Raw genomic sequence first — 13,837 nt, 5'->3', positions numbered from 1 at the left:
CCGGAGAGAAAAACCTGCTGCCGAACACGCTGCCACTGCCCTCTCCTCTTTCTCTCTGCCTCTAATTTCGCCCCCCTCCTCGTGTCATTCATTTTATTCCTTCCCTCCCTCCCTCCCCTCGCCTGTTCTTCCTCCCTCTCACCCAGAATGCAACGCAGGCTGAGCAGGCTCAGCTGAGCTATAAAAAGGCATAGCATGGGGGCGGGAGGGCTGCCGTGCAGCAGCAACTGTGCAGACACACACTCACGGGCATCCAGGGACAAGCAGCCCCCTTTGCACTGGGATCTAGAGCCACAGCGCGACAGAGAGGTCAGTACAGAGGACAAAGGCACCGTGGAGGAAGAGCCGAGGCAGGAAAATGGCTGGGAGCTGGGGTCTTAACTCTTGTCAGATGGATTAGGGAGATGTCAGAGAGGGAGAGGGAGTGTGGGGCAGACACGAGTGGGCAGGGCTGTTTGACGGAATGGAGGATAACACCAGGCTGAAATGCTTCACTGTTATCTGGCTCTTCGACAAACTCTGGGTCTGTTTAACGTGGTCGACGCTGTCAGATGGAAGAACAGGCTTTTCTGTGCAGGGCAAAGGCGTGTGGCTTGTGGGTGTGTCATGCACATAGTGATGGCATTCAGTAGATGTCATAACTGCTCTGCTGAGAAAGAAAAAAAAAAAAAATGTCTCTATCTACAGACATTTGTTGTGACATTTCAGTGCAGAGGGTTTGCCTCCGCAGATGACATTTAAACATTCTCCTCAACCTACACCCATGAAAGGTCATTTTCACACACAAGCTGCCCTCGTGGTTGAATTCCACGGCCATGCTTTTATCCACAGTGATGGTCACGGACAGCTGATCAGCGGCTATTGATTCTTGCGAGTGAGGAGAAGTGTAATTTAGAACACACACACACACACACACACACACTCACACAGCTATATCACTGGATTTGTCTCGCTCCATCCTTTCACAAACAACATGGAATATCTCCTACTGCACTGACGTCATAAGGGGGGACCTGTTCTCCTTTAAAGGGACAGTGCGCCCAATTAAACTGCAGAGTTCCTGAGTGACCAACAGTGTGCAGAGAGAGAGACACGTACAAGTAGATAAAACAAACGCTCAGTACTTTGTTTTCAATCCCGTTGCTTCCAGGGGGGCAGCGGGCGAAAGCTCCATCCCCATGTGGTTGACACACTATCCCTGAACAGCTGCAGACTGACTGGGTCTTTTTTTAGCTGGGCAGCATGTTAAAAAATAAAAAAATATATAAATGGTATTAAGACATGAGGGTGGGACACGCGAGATGGACTTGGGGTGGAGATGGTGTTGAACCCAGAGTTTGTATATTTAATATCAAGGATATGATTTTGAAAAGAAAAGTTTCACTTCTTCTGCACTCAGTTGCACGGTATTACATTATCCATGTAGTCGCAAGAGATTCATGCATTTTAAGGGAAACTACATGGATCCAGTTCAAAACATCTTTTCCACATCCCCAGTACTCATACAGACCTCAGCTGGGGAATGTGTCAGAGCAACGCAACGCTATGTTTCACCACATATAGTTTCACTTCCATAATTCAATGCAGCCTTTGTGCCAAATATGTGCCAAAGAAGCAGGAGACCCAGAAGACGGCACCATAATAGGCAAGGGTGGGATTCCCAAACAAGGCTCTGTGCTGACTCTCCGAGTGACATTTACACAGACAGGTTAACGGACGGCGACATAAAACTGGACACCTGAGACGCAGCAGCACCAGTACTGAGGAGTACTGCAAGTGAGAATATGAGAACGAGCCGGTGGCATTTGTAGCTTTGGTGTGAACTCTGCTAAATGATATCTTTATGATAAACCAGGGGACGTGTGTTAGGTCTAGACATTTATAGAATCATGTCATTTGGACCACGCTCAATGTAAAAATAATTAATATTTTTGTTCTATTCTGCACACTGTACATTTGTTCAAGCTTACTTGTCAATCTGGCACCATAATTCCAGATTTATCAGTGCACAAACAACCAAAATGACAAAGTCTTGATACACAAATTTTTATTATAACACTTTCTCTTCTCCCTGGCGACCAAGCCAATGCGTAACCGAATCAGCCGTTTCCTTCTTGTCACAAATCTGTTTTTCTTTACAAAAAAAACAAACCAGCAACTTGATTAGTACACTAGTGAAGTAAGTAACAAACGCAAACTCGTTTTTCGCATAACTCTTTTGTAATTTGAAATGAAAGGATGACAATAGATGGCATGTATAGTGAGAACTTCTTTTAAGTCGGGGCTGATGTAAAACGTGGTGGTTATTTTGGCACGGGCCACACCTGTCAAACCTGAAAGTTATTTAAAGTCAGTTCTTTCAGTCACACTCATTTTTCAACCTGAGCATGTGACTCAGTCAAGCAGCTACTTGGAGATCAGTATCTTTTTACACATGGCCCAAACATGATCACCCAACCTCTTTCCTCATTCACCCTCATTTCTGTTTCTCAGCCAGCCAAAAAGAAAAGGGTAAACAGGAAGCTATGCGGCTGCTGTCTTTGTCAGATATAGTCAGAACTATTAATACATAACTAAAAAACACACATTCGCTATTCAAATGTTGAGAGACTCAAAACTTATTTTGAATTGGCAGCAATATGAAGCTTCTACTGCCAAGTTTGTTTTTTCTAAATATATATTCAAAGAATATAGTTTTAACAACACAGGAGAAAAAATTTAATAGATTTTAACCTGGTGAAAATATTTAAACGGGGTTGCTTCAGTTGAGATGTTATCAGTGTTGAAACAAACTGTAAAAGCTACTTCGTATTGTTATGCTTAATAGAAGTTAAGCTACATGGTAGAGTCTCATTAATTAAGAAAAATATATATCTTATTTAGGCATTAACAGTATTTACGCCACAATCGTTTTGCTCCAATTATTCATTCTTAAAAATACTTAGAGATACATGTGCATGTGAACTCTGACATAACGTTACCAGCGATATTAATGCCACCAGCAGTGCCACATCGTCCACAGGCCAACAGGCTTCTGCCAGAGATGTGTGTCACTTGGTACAGTATAGATAGCATTATTAGTCATATTCAAGGTTTCACAATGCTCGGAAAGAAAGAATGTTTTGAATAAAGCAGTGCTGATTTTCTGGAGAGATAAAACTGTTAATAATTACAGTGTGTGTGACTTTGATTTTGCTGCCGGTGAATGAATCTTGCATTCGCGGTTGAAAACCCAGAATGCAACAGCTGTTGCGTCATTAGAAATTCATATTTGATGAACTGTAGGTGACACCTGTCTTGTCCAACTGTGACATTATTCACATCCTTGAAATGGAGCCTTTCTCTTGGTGTCCGTTTTTTTCTTGTACAGTAATGGACTAACTAAGGGAAGTATGTAGATTTAATTTTGTGTCTCTCTCTGTCTTTTAGTTGAAGGAAAGCACTCATCAAACGCAACACAATGGCAGGTAAACAATACATAATGTTTAACTAAGATTGAAAATTCTGTATAGTGATTTTTTATGTTGAAAATGTTTGATTTGTATCTTGTATTGTTAGTCTTATGGAGTTGAATAAGGCCGTTTCTTGGACTCTACTGCCCTCTCATGGCGAGTTTTTAGAATACAGTTGACTGTTTTAAATTTTCTGAGAAATAAATTGTCATGAAATCACATTCAATCAACAACACAAATATTTTTTATTGTGATACAGCATTAATATAAAAAAGTGTTGAGTCTTCTCGCTGCCAGCCTTGAGCCAGGTGGTGACAATAGTTAACGATAGTTAAAAAAAAAATCAGATCAATATTTGGTATTTCCTTTTCATTTTCTATTAAATCTACAAGATTAATTTATAGTTATCTGTATGTTTTTTTTAATCTCAGACTTTCCCTTGTAGTTCCATGTAAGCAGTTACTTAGGCGACAACAGTTGCCATGGCAACACTGTTTGAGTAATAGCACAAACCTGCACTAAAGCAGAGCACAGTCAACACTGCCTTGTGAACCAGACGACACTTTGCCGTGCAACCAAAACAAAAAATGGGAAATACTTGCACCACAGATTCCATATCTATCAGTCGAGATGGTTTGTTTAAAACAAAACACACTTTTCCTCACGAATTGAACTTTTGCTTTGAAGAATTCCTCAAAGGCCTTCACAGGCCTCAGCTTTTCACACACTTTGACTCAAACTCTTTTGCTCCTTTCAGACAAAATTAAAGACGCCAAAATCATCTTTGTTGTGGGTGAGTACAACTCTTTTTGTCTTTGCGTTGTTGTTTGTTAGCCACCAGCAGCTTTGACCTTCATACTTTACGAACGATGTCTGTCGTTCCTGTCCAGGCGGGCCTGGCTCTGGAAAAGGCACCCAGTGTGAGAAGATAGTCGCAAAGTATGGCTACACCCACCTGTCATCTGGAGATCTGCTCCGCATTGAGGTGGCTTCCGGCTCCGACAGGGGCAAGCAGCTCCAGGCCATCATGCAGAAGGGAGAGCTCGTGCCCCTGGTAAGAGAGGGGACCAGTGGTTTTTATTTGACGATTTCCTTAAAATGATTCCTTTCATGCAATGCTCCTGGTTCCTGGCTCCTGATGAGTCCAGCAGTTGTTCTGTACCCAAGCACATTTGTGTGCGGATGAAAATAAAACATGCAGTGTGCGTTATTTTCTACGGGAAGTGCCGGTCATAATAATTCTGGGGGATTACTCACAGGACACAGTCCTGGACATGATCAAGGACGCCATGATCGCCAAGGCTGATGTCTCCAAGGGCTTCCTCATTGATGGCTACCCCCGGGAGGTGAAGCAGGGCGAGGAGTTTGAGAAGAAGGTAGGAGAGAGCGGGAGATGCTGGGGGTTTGTGATTCATCCCCCGCAACAATGGACAACAAAATGAGTTGATAACTCTTTCCGGTCCCCAGATCGGCAAGCCCTGTCTGCTGCTGTACGTTGACGCCAAAGCAGAGACGATGGTCAAGAGGCTGATGAAGCGCGGGGAGACCAGCGGCCGCTCCGACGACAACGAGGAGACCATCAAGAAGCGCCTGGATCTGTATTACAAAGCAACCGAGCCGGTCATTTCCTTTTACGAGGGCCGCGGTATTGTGAGGAAGGTGAGTGTTTGCTGCCGCGCGGGGCTGAAGACTGTATGAAAAACAACAGCCCACAGATGTGTGAAACCTGACATGTATTCTTGTTTTGCCCAGGTCGACTCTGAGCTGCCAGTGGATGAGGTGTTCAGCCAAGTGTCCACGGCTATTGATGCACTGAAGTAAAACAACATGAGCTGTGTCTGGTTGTTGTTTTCATTTTTCTATTTTTATTTTTTTTCTCAGTGTCCATTTCATGAGGACAAAACACGAGCAACAACAAAAATAACACTGTTTCCATTCAGCCGGGTTTTAAAAAAACAAAACAACTGAAGGCCATTATGGATCCAAGGTGCCTCGACGCCACTTCTGAACCAGCAGTGAGAATCTACAACTCTAAGATCACACAACAATGAATCTGCTTCAGGCAGAATCTAGACAAATCCATTTCTTTCTTCATGTAAGTTTTGCCTCCATCCTGTACTTAACGTGTATCCAAGTGACATCTCGTGCACCGGAGGACTACCATCTCCTAAACCGTCACGCTCACGCCCGAGCAAGCCTGCACTTTGCACACTTCTTCCCCCTTCTCGTCGCCTCTGCCACGTAGAGTTCCAGAGGTCGCCCGGGGAATAATTGTGATTGTGCCTTTGGACGATGGCAGAGATCAGCCACTGTGGACAACATTCATTTCTATCAATCCACTTATTTAAAGCATAGAGACGTATTTTTTTCCATCAAGGTGTACACATGTAATATGGGTGTCTATAAAGTGGTATATGTAAAAGAAGAGAATTAAAGTACAAGAGAGTATACGTTACATTTGTGTCTGAAAATGTAATCTAAGCTCTTTCCCGTGACATGTGATCTAAGGTATATTAATGCTATTTAGCAGGACACACAGACTGACACGTGAGCAACCGTGAACAAACGCATACCTAACCCTCGTAAACAACCCTTCCAAGTTGAAAAAGGAAAAACGCTTTTCTTTTCAGAGAGCACGTAGACACAACAGGATACAGGACATGCTGCTACAGCCATAGTTCATTACTGTTACAACTCTTCCAGTTCTTCCTTTACTGTACCTCTCACCTTCCTCACACGCACGCACGCACACACACACACACACACACACACACACACACACACTTCCAGCTGGCCAAGCAAACAGTGCAACAGGTATCCGGACTATCCTCCAAGGGGAGCTCTGATCATGACTCTGCGCTGTTGGGATGAGGAAGAGGAAAGCGGCTTCTGAAGGGGGGACAGGATGCGTCTGTCGGAAAGTCAATCAAGAAAAAGGCGTCTGTAAGCACTTTCATGAAGTCACCGAGGATGCCGCTTGAATGCTAGGAATGCAGCTCCCACCTCATAAAAGGTACAAGACGAAGGTGAGGAATGGAGCAGACTTGTTTAGAGAGGCAGCAGACAACTTTCCTGCCCCTAGTGGTTCCAGGTGGTATTGTCATTGTTCAGTCGCTGTCGTAAAGACGCTGTAGTAGAAAGACGCCCGTCTTGGCTACTGTCCAAAGCAGAAAACAACAGTAAAAATCCCAATTTGAACGAATAACCTTGAGTTAGATGTACGCTAGCATTTTTAAGTAGACTGGTCGTGTCACTTACTGATCTTGTAGAGAGAACACAAACTGCATGTCGTTATTTTTTAAGCCTCTCCAGTCCTGGAGCTCCCTCCCCCAAGTGAATGCCCATCCAACGTCCTCGGACTCTCTCCTTCTTCAAGGTTGAGTTGTTTTTGTCAATTCGTCTGTTCCACCGTCTGCCATTTCCATCGCTTGGGACAGATAGAGTGAACACTGTTCTCCCACTTGTTTTGCTTACGCGATGGGTAATGCACTCCCTTTGTGCTGTGAATTGAGTTGTTCAATTTTCCTAAAAACGTGTCCCTGTGGGTAAGAGAGTAGAAAGGTGAAAGCGAGGCTTATACGGGGATTAATATGATCGTGGAGGGTGTCGTTTTTCTATCACCATTACACTGTGCGACCAGTTTTAACATCAGAATGATGAATTTAAGCCGGAACATTATCTGTTTACACTTTCAGGACCACCTCATGGACTGGCAAGTACAGAACTGTTAGCTTTTTTTTGATGTTGTGTGCTCTGGTATTACTTTGCGTTGGGATTTGTGGTTTGTATTCACTGTCTTTCATGTGACCTTCCCTGTGTCACTGCCTTAGTTAAAGCTCCAGTGTGTAATTTTTGCAATTGTCTGGCGGCACCTGGTGGTAAAGTCGCAAATCGCAACCGACTGAGCGCCCGACAGGGGACACTCTATGGTGGCGCACCACTGATTCCATTTCCGGTTTCCGGCAGTGCTGAAAAATCAACGCGAAAGCGACGTACTCTGGACCGTTTTGTGCAACAAGCGTATTCAACACGACGTAGCAAACATGGCGACTTACGCGCAGGTCGGGTCCACCTCATGGAGCTGTGTTTGACTCATTCAGAGTTGACGGAAAAACATCGGTTCTTTGTTGCAGGTGTTTATACATATATGAACACATAGCTATGGATAATATATTCAATATCTATGAATAAGTTCTTCTGAATATTACACCCTGTAGCTTTAAGTTATCTTTTGTCATCCCTCATGTTGTCTCATTGTGATTTTCCCTCTACTTCCTTTCCACCCGTGTCTCACTGTTGGTCATTTTTTACTTTTCCTCGTTTCCCGCCCTTGTGTGTCTACACCTGTCCCAAATGTGTTCCACCTATGTTCAATTATCCCTTCTTCCCTTCCCTTGTGTATAAAGTCTCTGTGCTTCCCTTTGTCTGTGTCAGTTTGTCTGCTCGGGTCTGTGCTCCTGTCATGTCTACTGATCGTTTCAGCTTTACCTCGTGTTTCCCCAAGTGTATTACTTGTGTTGGATTTCTCCCCTTCAAAGACTGTAAGCCTGTTTTTGTTTCTCCCTTAATTAAACGAACCCCTTTCCTGCATCTTCATTTGGGTCCTGCATTGCTAAAGGTGACGAGAACATTTGAACAGACATGCCAGGGATCTAATCAAAGTACAGTACACCATCTTTTGGCAAAAAAAATCTTTTGGTAAAGGAATTATAGACCAGCAGATAAGCAATAGAGCCTTCCCATGCAGATAGGTGTCGACGGAAACACATTTTTTCAGCCTACCTGCAGAAGTAGTGGTTAAATCCCTCAAAAAAAATGTTTTTATTGTGTATACACAATATCATTTTGTGCTCTTATCCCGCTGTTATGAGTCTGACATAACCAGAAGGAGAATAGTCAGTTTAATTTGTTCTGTTTTGTACCAAAACACCATAGCAAATTCCTTGTATGTAAAAACCTACTTGAAACACACATCACATTTTTCCCCCAAAAAAGAGAGTCTGATGGAAAACATGCCGTGGCATGTGGCAGCTCCAAAAGAAAAGAAAATCAAAGGTTTCCACAGACATAATGAATGCATGAATACTGAATGGATGTATGCATAATATATGCATGTACACATAGTACCTTTGTTTCTACTGTCAGAGGACTGCATTCAAATGAGAATAGGTAGTAGAAAGAGTCAAATGAAATAATGTAACCTGGACACGCAGGCTCTCTTGGGGATCATCTGAGCTACTATTCTTCTCGCGGTGAAAAAGGAACATTTAGATGAGACCAGCTTGCTGGATTAAAAATGACAAAACAAAAAAAACTGCACCAGTGACTTCACTGAATCCTAACTGCACTTTGAGGCAAAAACCCTGCATCACATTCAAAGGGCTGAGATATGACTTCTTTTGCCAATAATATGTTTCTATATTGAGGGCCTTCTCATTTAGCAGCCCATGTACATTAAACATTTTTGCGAGGCTGACAGGCTTCTGTTTGGCTCGTATCAGTCGCGGATATTACTGCTGCAAGGCCATGCGTCAGATCCCCCCTTGGAGGACGATAAGGAAACAAGTAAGCTGGCGCATACTCTTTATTCTCTCTATCTCTCCTATGCCGCGGACTGTGGCGGGCTGGCTGGCTGGCACCACAGAGACCCAGTGGCACCGTGCGGGAACCAACGTCAACCTGTGATGAAAGACGATGGCCGATTGTTTCCTGTTATTGAAACACTACTCATGGGTGGGGATGGGGAGTTGGGGGCAGGCTGCAATAGAAAAAGGAAAAGAGAGAGAAAAAAAAGGAAAACGGTTGAAGGAGAGCGCTACTGTGGAGGCGTCCTTTGGCCAACCTCGGACGTGATGGAGCACCTGAAAACCAGCGCCAACTGTGACATATGCCTCCGCAATTGAATAAAAGTGAACCACACCGGTGGATTGCAGTATTTAATTAACACAGAATGCAAGGAGCGTAAAACTGTCTCTATTTAGTGTTGGCGTCCCCCCGAGCATTTCTTTGTTCAGGCTGCCTGAAGGAATGAGGTCAGAGCGAGTTCACAGTCACTATGCAGAATATCAACTACCCTTATAGAAAACAAGGCTCTGTACTGCAAAGACCTTTTTCTTTTTTTAAATCACAGCAGACATTTTGACTTCACGTCACGGGTAGGGACGGGCCAAAACTATATGGCCCGTGTGGCAGCTGAACCACTGTGGCTTAGGAGGTAGAGAGGATCGTTCAGTTACCAGAGGGTCGTTGGTTTGATTCCTTGCTCCTCCAGTCCTTGGGCGAGACGCTCAATCCCCCAAATTGCCCCAGACGGCCGTGCCGGCGGTGTATGAATGATGTGTGATTGGAAATAGCGCTGCATATAGCAGCGCCGTATGAATGTGTGTGTAAGTGGGTGATGGAGCTATATAAATACAGTCCTTTTTCCATTTATAGGTTTATAAGCCCACTAATGCAATAAAGGAGTAACTAGGTCAGACCTGTGGCCAGTGTTCTAGTGCAAAATAAAACTCATTTGGCAAAAAATGATTGAGATTGAATGATGGTGCATGTGAGTCAATTGGCTTAGATTTAAACTGATAACTTTTGTTCCACCAGTCGTTCCAGGTGGTATTATTGTTCGGTAACTGTTGTCAAGACGCTGCAGGAGCAAGACGCCGGTAAGGACGCAGGTACTTTTACTCAGAGCTCCTGAGGAAGTTGTCAACACCGCTTTGGAGATAACGGAGGAGAAGAAAGAAGCTGTGGACACTGACACTCAATGCCGGTTGCCTGGCTACTGTCCAGAGCAGAAAACAACCGTGAAAATCCCAACTTGAACGAACAACCTTGAGATAAATGTACGATGGGAATAATAAGTAGGCTGGCTGTGTTACTTACTGATCCAGAAGAAAGGAAACAAGTCGAGTTGTTTTTGTCAACCGGGCTGTTCATCTGCCGTTTACATCTCTGGGGGATCGATAAGGGGGAGTGTGTTTTTGGTTGCGCAGTGGGTGACGCAGTTCCTGTAAATGGAGTTGTCATTTTTCCGAGAGAATAACTCAAAGGGGATCAGTAAAATGAACAGATGTTGTCGTTTTTCCATCACCATTACACCATTGCAATCATTTATGCCAAAAACGTATCTATTTACAAGTTAAATGAACTAGAGTGGATACCATCATAAGATAAGATAAGATAAGATATGCCTGTATTCGCCCCACAGTGGGGAAATTTGGACATTACGGCAGCAGAGTGGATAGAACAATATAGGAAGACATTTAAAAAAGCAATAGGTATGTACACAATTTAACAGCAAATATATAAAAAATATATAAATACTATATACAAAGCAGTAGCAATAGTTAAACATGGATAATAAATATAAATATAAATATTGCACAGTTTGTTAATTGCACTTTAAGTGTACCAGTGAATTATATTTTGCGCAATGGTTGAGTCCTGTGTTGAGTCATTGTTAATGTTGTATGTTCCCGAATCATAAGGAAACACTGCATTTAAAACAGACTTTTTACTTATCAGGATTAGGAACAAATTTAACAGGAATGCGTCAGTGGCCAAATTGAGATGGAAGAGAGAGAGAGAGAGAGAGAGAGAGAGAGAGAGTGACGCACACAGATTTGCTGTTTATATAAAAAATTATTTGCTATGGCAGTTTTGTAATTACTTTAAATGCCTTTTGTGATAATTTTGAAGTCTACCGGAGTAATATGTCTGTTTTTCTTTTCTGCTGCTCCTCTGCTCTTTGTGAGACTTGATTTGATGGGACGATGACTCATCAGGGTCTGTTCTGTACAGAAGGATGTTGTGTCTACTCTTTTTTCCCCCAGTTTAGTTTTCATTATAAAACGGTAGTGGCGCAGCAGCCAAGGATAAATGCTGTTCATTCTTGAGAAGCTTTTGCTTTTTTTTTTCATGGTTGGATTTAATCAAGTTGAACAAACTCTATATATAAATTCCAAAGCGGTACAGACAGTTGTACAGATCACAACACAAACCAGTAGGTTCAGCCTAAATACACACATTTTCTGTTCTTGTGTTTGACTTCCAGCAGTTGATCTACACACCCCTACACCCCTACACAAACATGTTTTTTTGTTTTTTTTACATATTTGGTTGATTAGACGTCCTCTCAGGCCACACTGAGCTTCACAGACACACTGCAAGGGAACACACAAAAACAAATGATGGCTGTATTTCCATGCATTCATCAGCTATACCGGTTATCTCTAAATAAGGAAGGAAAAGCCAGGCAGGCACAGGGAGAACATGAAATCTCCACAGAATGTGGGCTGAATTCCACTTTGATGTTCCAGGCCTATATATAAACTTTTTAAACACGATGACTGTCACACAAAAAAAAATCACCCCTGTCTTTTTGTACCAGTGCTTACGAGATTTTTTCTTCTTCTTCTGTAGTAGTGTCCTCAAACTGCAGTTCATCCTTCACTGTGAGGACTACGATCACTCGGGGGTAAGTGTACTGTGTGGAATTAAGATAAAGTATGGCCCAATAGAAGCTGATGAAAAGAAAACTGTGAGATGCCAGATACAACTGTTGGGACTCGTCAAGTGCTTCCACAGAATTCATATCCTCTCAGCTTTCACAAAAAAAAAGGAAAAATAAAAATAAAAAAGTCTTCATGTATTCTGAAAACAACTACACTTACAGAAATTCTAATGCAATGTGAATGGTTAAAAAGGCATCATCACCATCATCATCCTCATCACCATCATCATCATCATCATCATCATCACCATCATCATCCTCATCACCATCATCATCCTCATCATCATCATCATCATCATCATCATCACCATCATCATCCTCATCACCATCATCATCATCCTCATCACCATCATCATCATCCTCATCACCATCATCATCATCATCACCATCATCATCATCACCATCATCATCATCACCATCATCACCATCATCATCATCATCCTCATCACCATCATCATCATCCTCATCACCATCATCATCATCACCATCATCATCATCACCATCATCACCATCATCATCCTCATCATCATCATCATCATCCTCATCACCATCATCATCATCCTCATCACCATCATCATCATCACCATCATCATCATCACCATCATCACCATCATCATCTTCATCATCATCATCATCAATCCGTGTCTCAATTTTAATCTTAATTTTACATTTTGACATCTGTTTTCCCCACTTTATGCCAGACACAAGTTTTATTGATTTATTTAGTTGTCCACTGTTCACAGGGGAACATGCTTTTCACCAGGGGTTTAGAACAGAACAGAACAGAAGCCTTTCATTGTCATTGCACATGTAAAACTGTACAGAGACATTTCTAAAACTTTCCCCACTGGCGCATTTGCATAGCAAACATATGTCACTTTAACAGTACGGCAAGTAAAAAAGAACATTTATAAAATTATATAAATAAAAGTATATCAATGAAATCCAAAAATGAAAAAACTTTCTGAGATTAAAAACAATTGAAAACGAGACCCGTCGACGACATGAGACGAATCGTGACAGTGGGCAGAGAGAGAGAGAGAGAGAGAGGGAGGGGGAGAGAGGGGAAAAGAAAAAAAAGAAAAAAAAGAAGCGAAAGAGGAAAGGGAGGTCGGTGGGAGGGGAGCCGGAGTGGGACGCGCACCGCCCAGGGCTGCACAAAAAGTTTGGAAAAGTCGTGACTCCGCCACATCGCCGACACCGACACCTCTGCGCCTGTGGATTATCCAAAGGAAAGACCCCCAAGAAACTTGAACCCGAAAAGTAAGTGTCAATGATTCATAACGTTGTTTGCACTCTGACAGAGACACGAGGTTGTTTTATTTCCCTGATAGACGCAGTGACCCCCCCCCCCCCTTTTTAAATGTCCGTTATGAAATAATCTGCAGATAACAACAGAAAGTTGTGAAAACAAAGAAATATGTCTAAATAACCTGATAGTCCTCTGAAATGTGTCTTCACTGTTTATGATTATTATTATTATTATTATTATTAGTTTGGACGTCAATGCTTTTCACACATGAATCTGATCATATTTATTTGTACAGCATCTTTTTATGAATCATTTTTGCCGGTCCATTTTTCACTTACAGTAAGAAGTCAGGGGAAATAATGTGACTTTTTTCTTTTCTTTTTTTCTTTGTCCTCCCTTTGGAAGTGCATAAACAGTTTACACAGGCTCTTCCTCCCCCCCCCCCCAGCTATATGAATCATATAACAAGAGCAGTCTCCCCTCTTATCTGATCTCGGCATTCATTGTGATATTATTTAAAGAAAGCGATGCCGTAGTGCTTCCTGGAGCAGTCGGCCAGAAGTGAGTGACCAGCAGATAACCCCTCTGGGTTCAGAACCCCTCATTGTTGCTCTAGGAAGACTC

General features: G+C 42.6%; 2 protein-coding genes and 1 long non-coding RNA gene across 5 annotated transcripts in view; 2 read left to right on the top strand and 1 right to left on the bottom strand.

Moving 5' to 3' along the window:
• Nucleotides 1-153: 153 nt before the first annotated feature.
• ak1 (adenylate kinase 1) lies at nt 154-5,289 on the top strand. Of its 2 annotated transcripts, XM_035607866.1 has the most exons (7): nt 154-309; nt 3,430-3,467; nt 4,210-4,245; nt 4,343-4,506; nt 4,712-4,828; nt 4,920-5,111; nt 5,205-5,289. In XM_035607866.1, exons 2-7 carry the CDS (start codon nt 3,461-3,463, stop codon nt 5,271-5,273), a joined length of 585 nt encoding a protein of 194 aa, XP_035463759.1. In that variant the 5' UTR covers nt 154-309; nt 3,430-3,460; the 3' UTR covers nt 5,274-5,289. The 2 variants fall into 2 exon arrangements, with proteins under 2 accessions (XP_035463759.1, XP_035463758.1); XM_035607865.1 differs by lacking the exons at nt 154-309; nt 3,430-3,467 and adding an exon at nt 3,967-4,085.
• A 40-nt stretch (nt 5,290-5,329) lies between these two features.
• Nucleotides 5,330-10,405, bottom strand: LOC118284810. The gene is made up of 3 exons (XR_004784973.2): nt 10,332-10,405; nt 6,711-6,991; nt 5,330-6,609 (listed from the first exon to the last, which is right to left on the bottom strand). It is a non-coding gene; the product is annotated as an uncharacterized LOC118284810 (long non-coding RNA).
• Nucleotides 10,406-13,068: 2,663 nt separating this feature from the next.
• The window catches only part of eng (endoglin), a 37,640-nt gene continuing 36,871 nt past the window's right edge, over nt 13,069-13,837 (top strand). For both annotated transcript variants that reach the window (XM_035607787.2, XM_035607788.2), the window contains exon 1: nt 13,069-13,224. The gene's annotated coding sequence lies outside the window, so the exon portion shown is untranslated. The remainder of the gene's footprint in view (nt 13,225-13,837) is intronic.

This window comes from Scophthalmus maximus, chromosome 20, assembly GCF_022379125.1.
Source record: "Scophthalmus maximus strain ysfricsl-2021 chromosome 20, ASM2237912v1, whole genome shotgun sequence".
NCBI lineage: Eukaryota > Metazoa > Chordata > Actinopteri > Pleuronectiformes > Scophthalmidae > Scophthalmus > Scophthalmus maximus.
The sequence above is the reverse complement of the archived record's forward strand: the minus strand, read 5'-3'. Positions and strand labels throughout refer to the sequence as shown.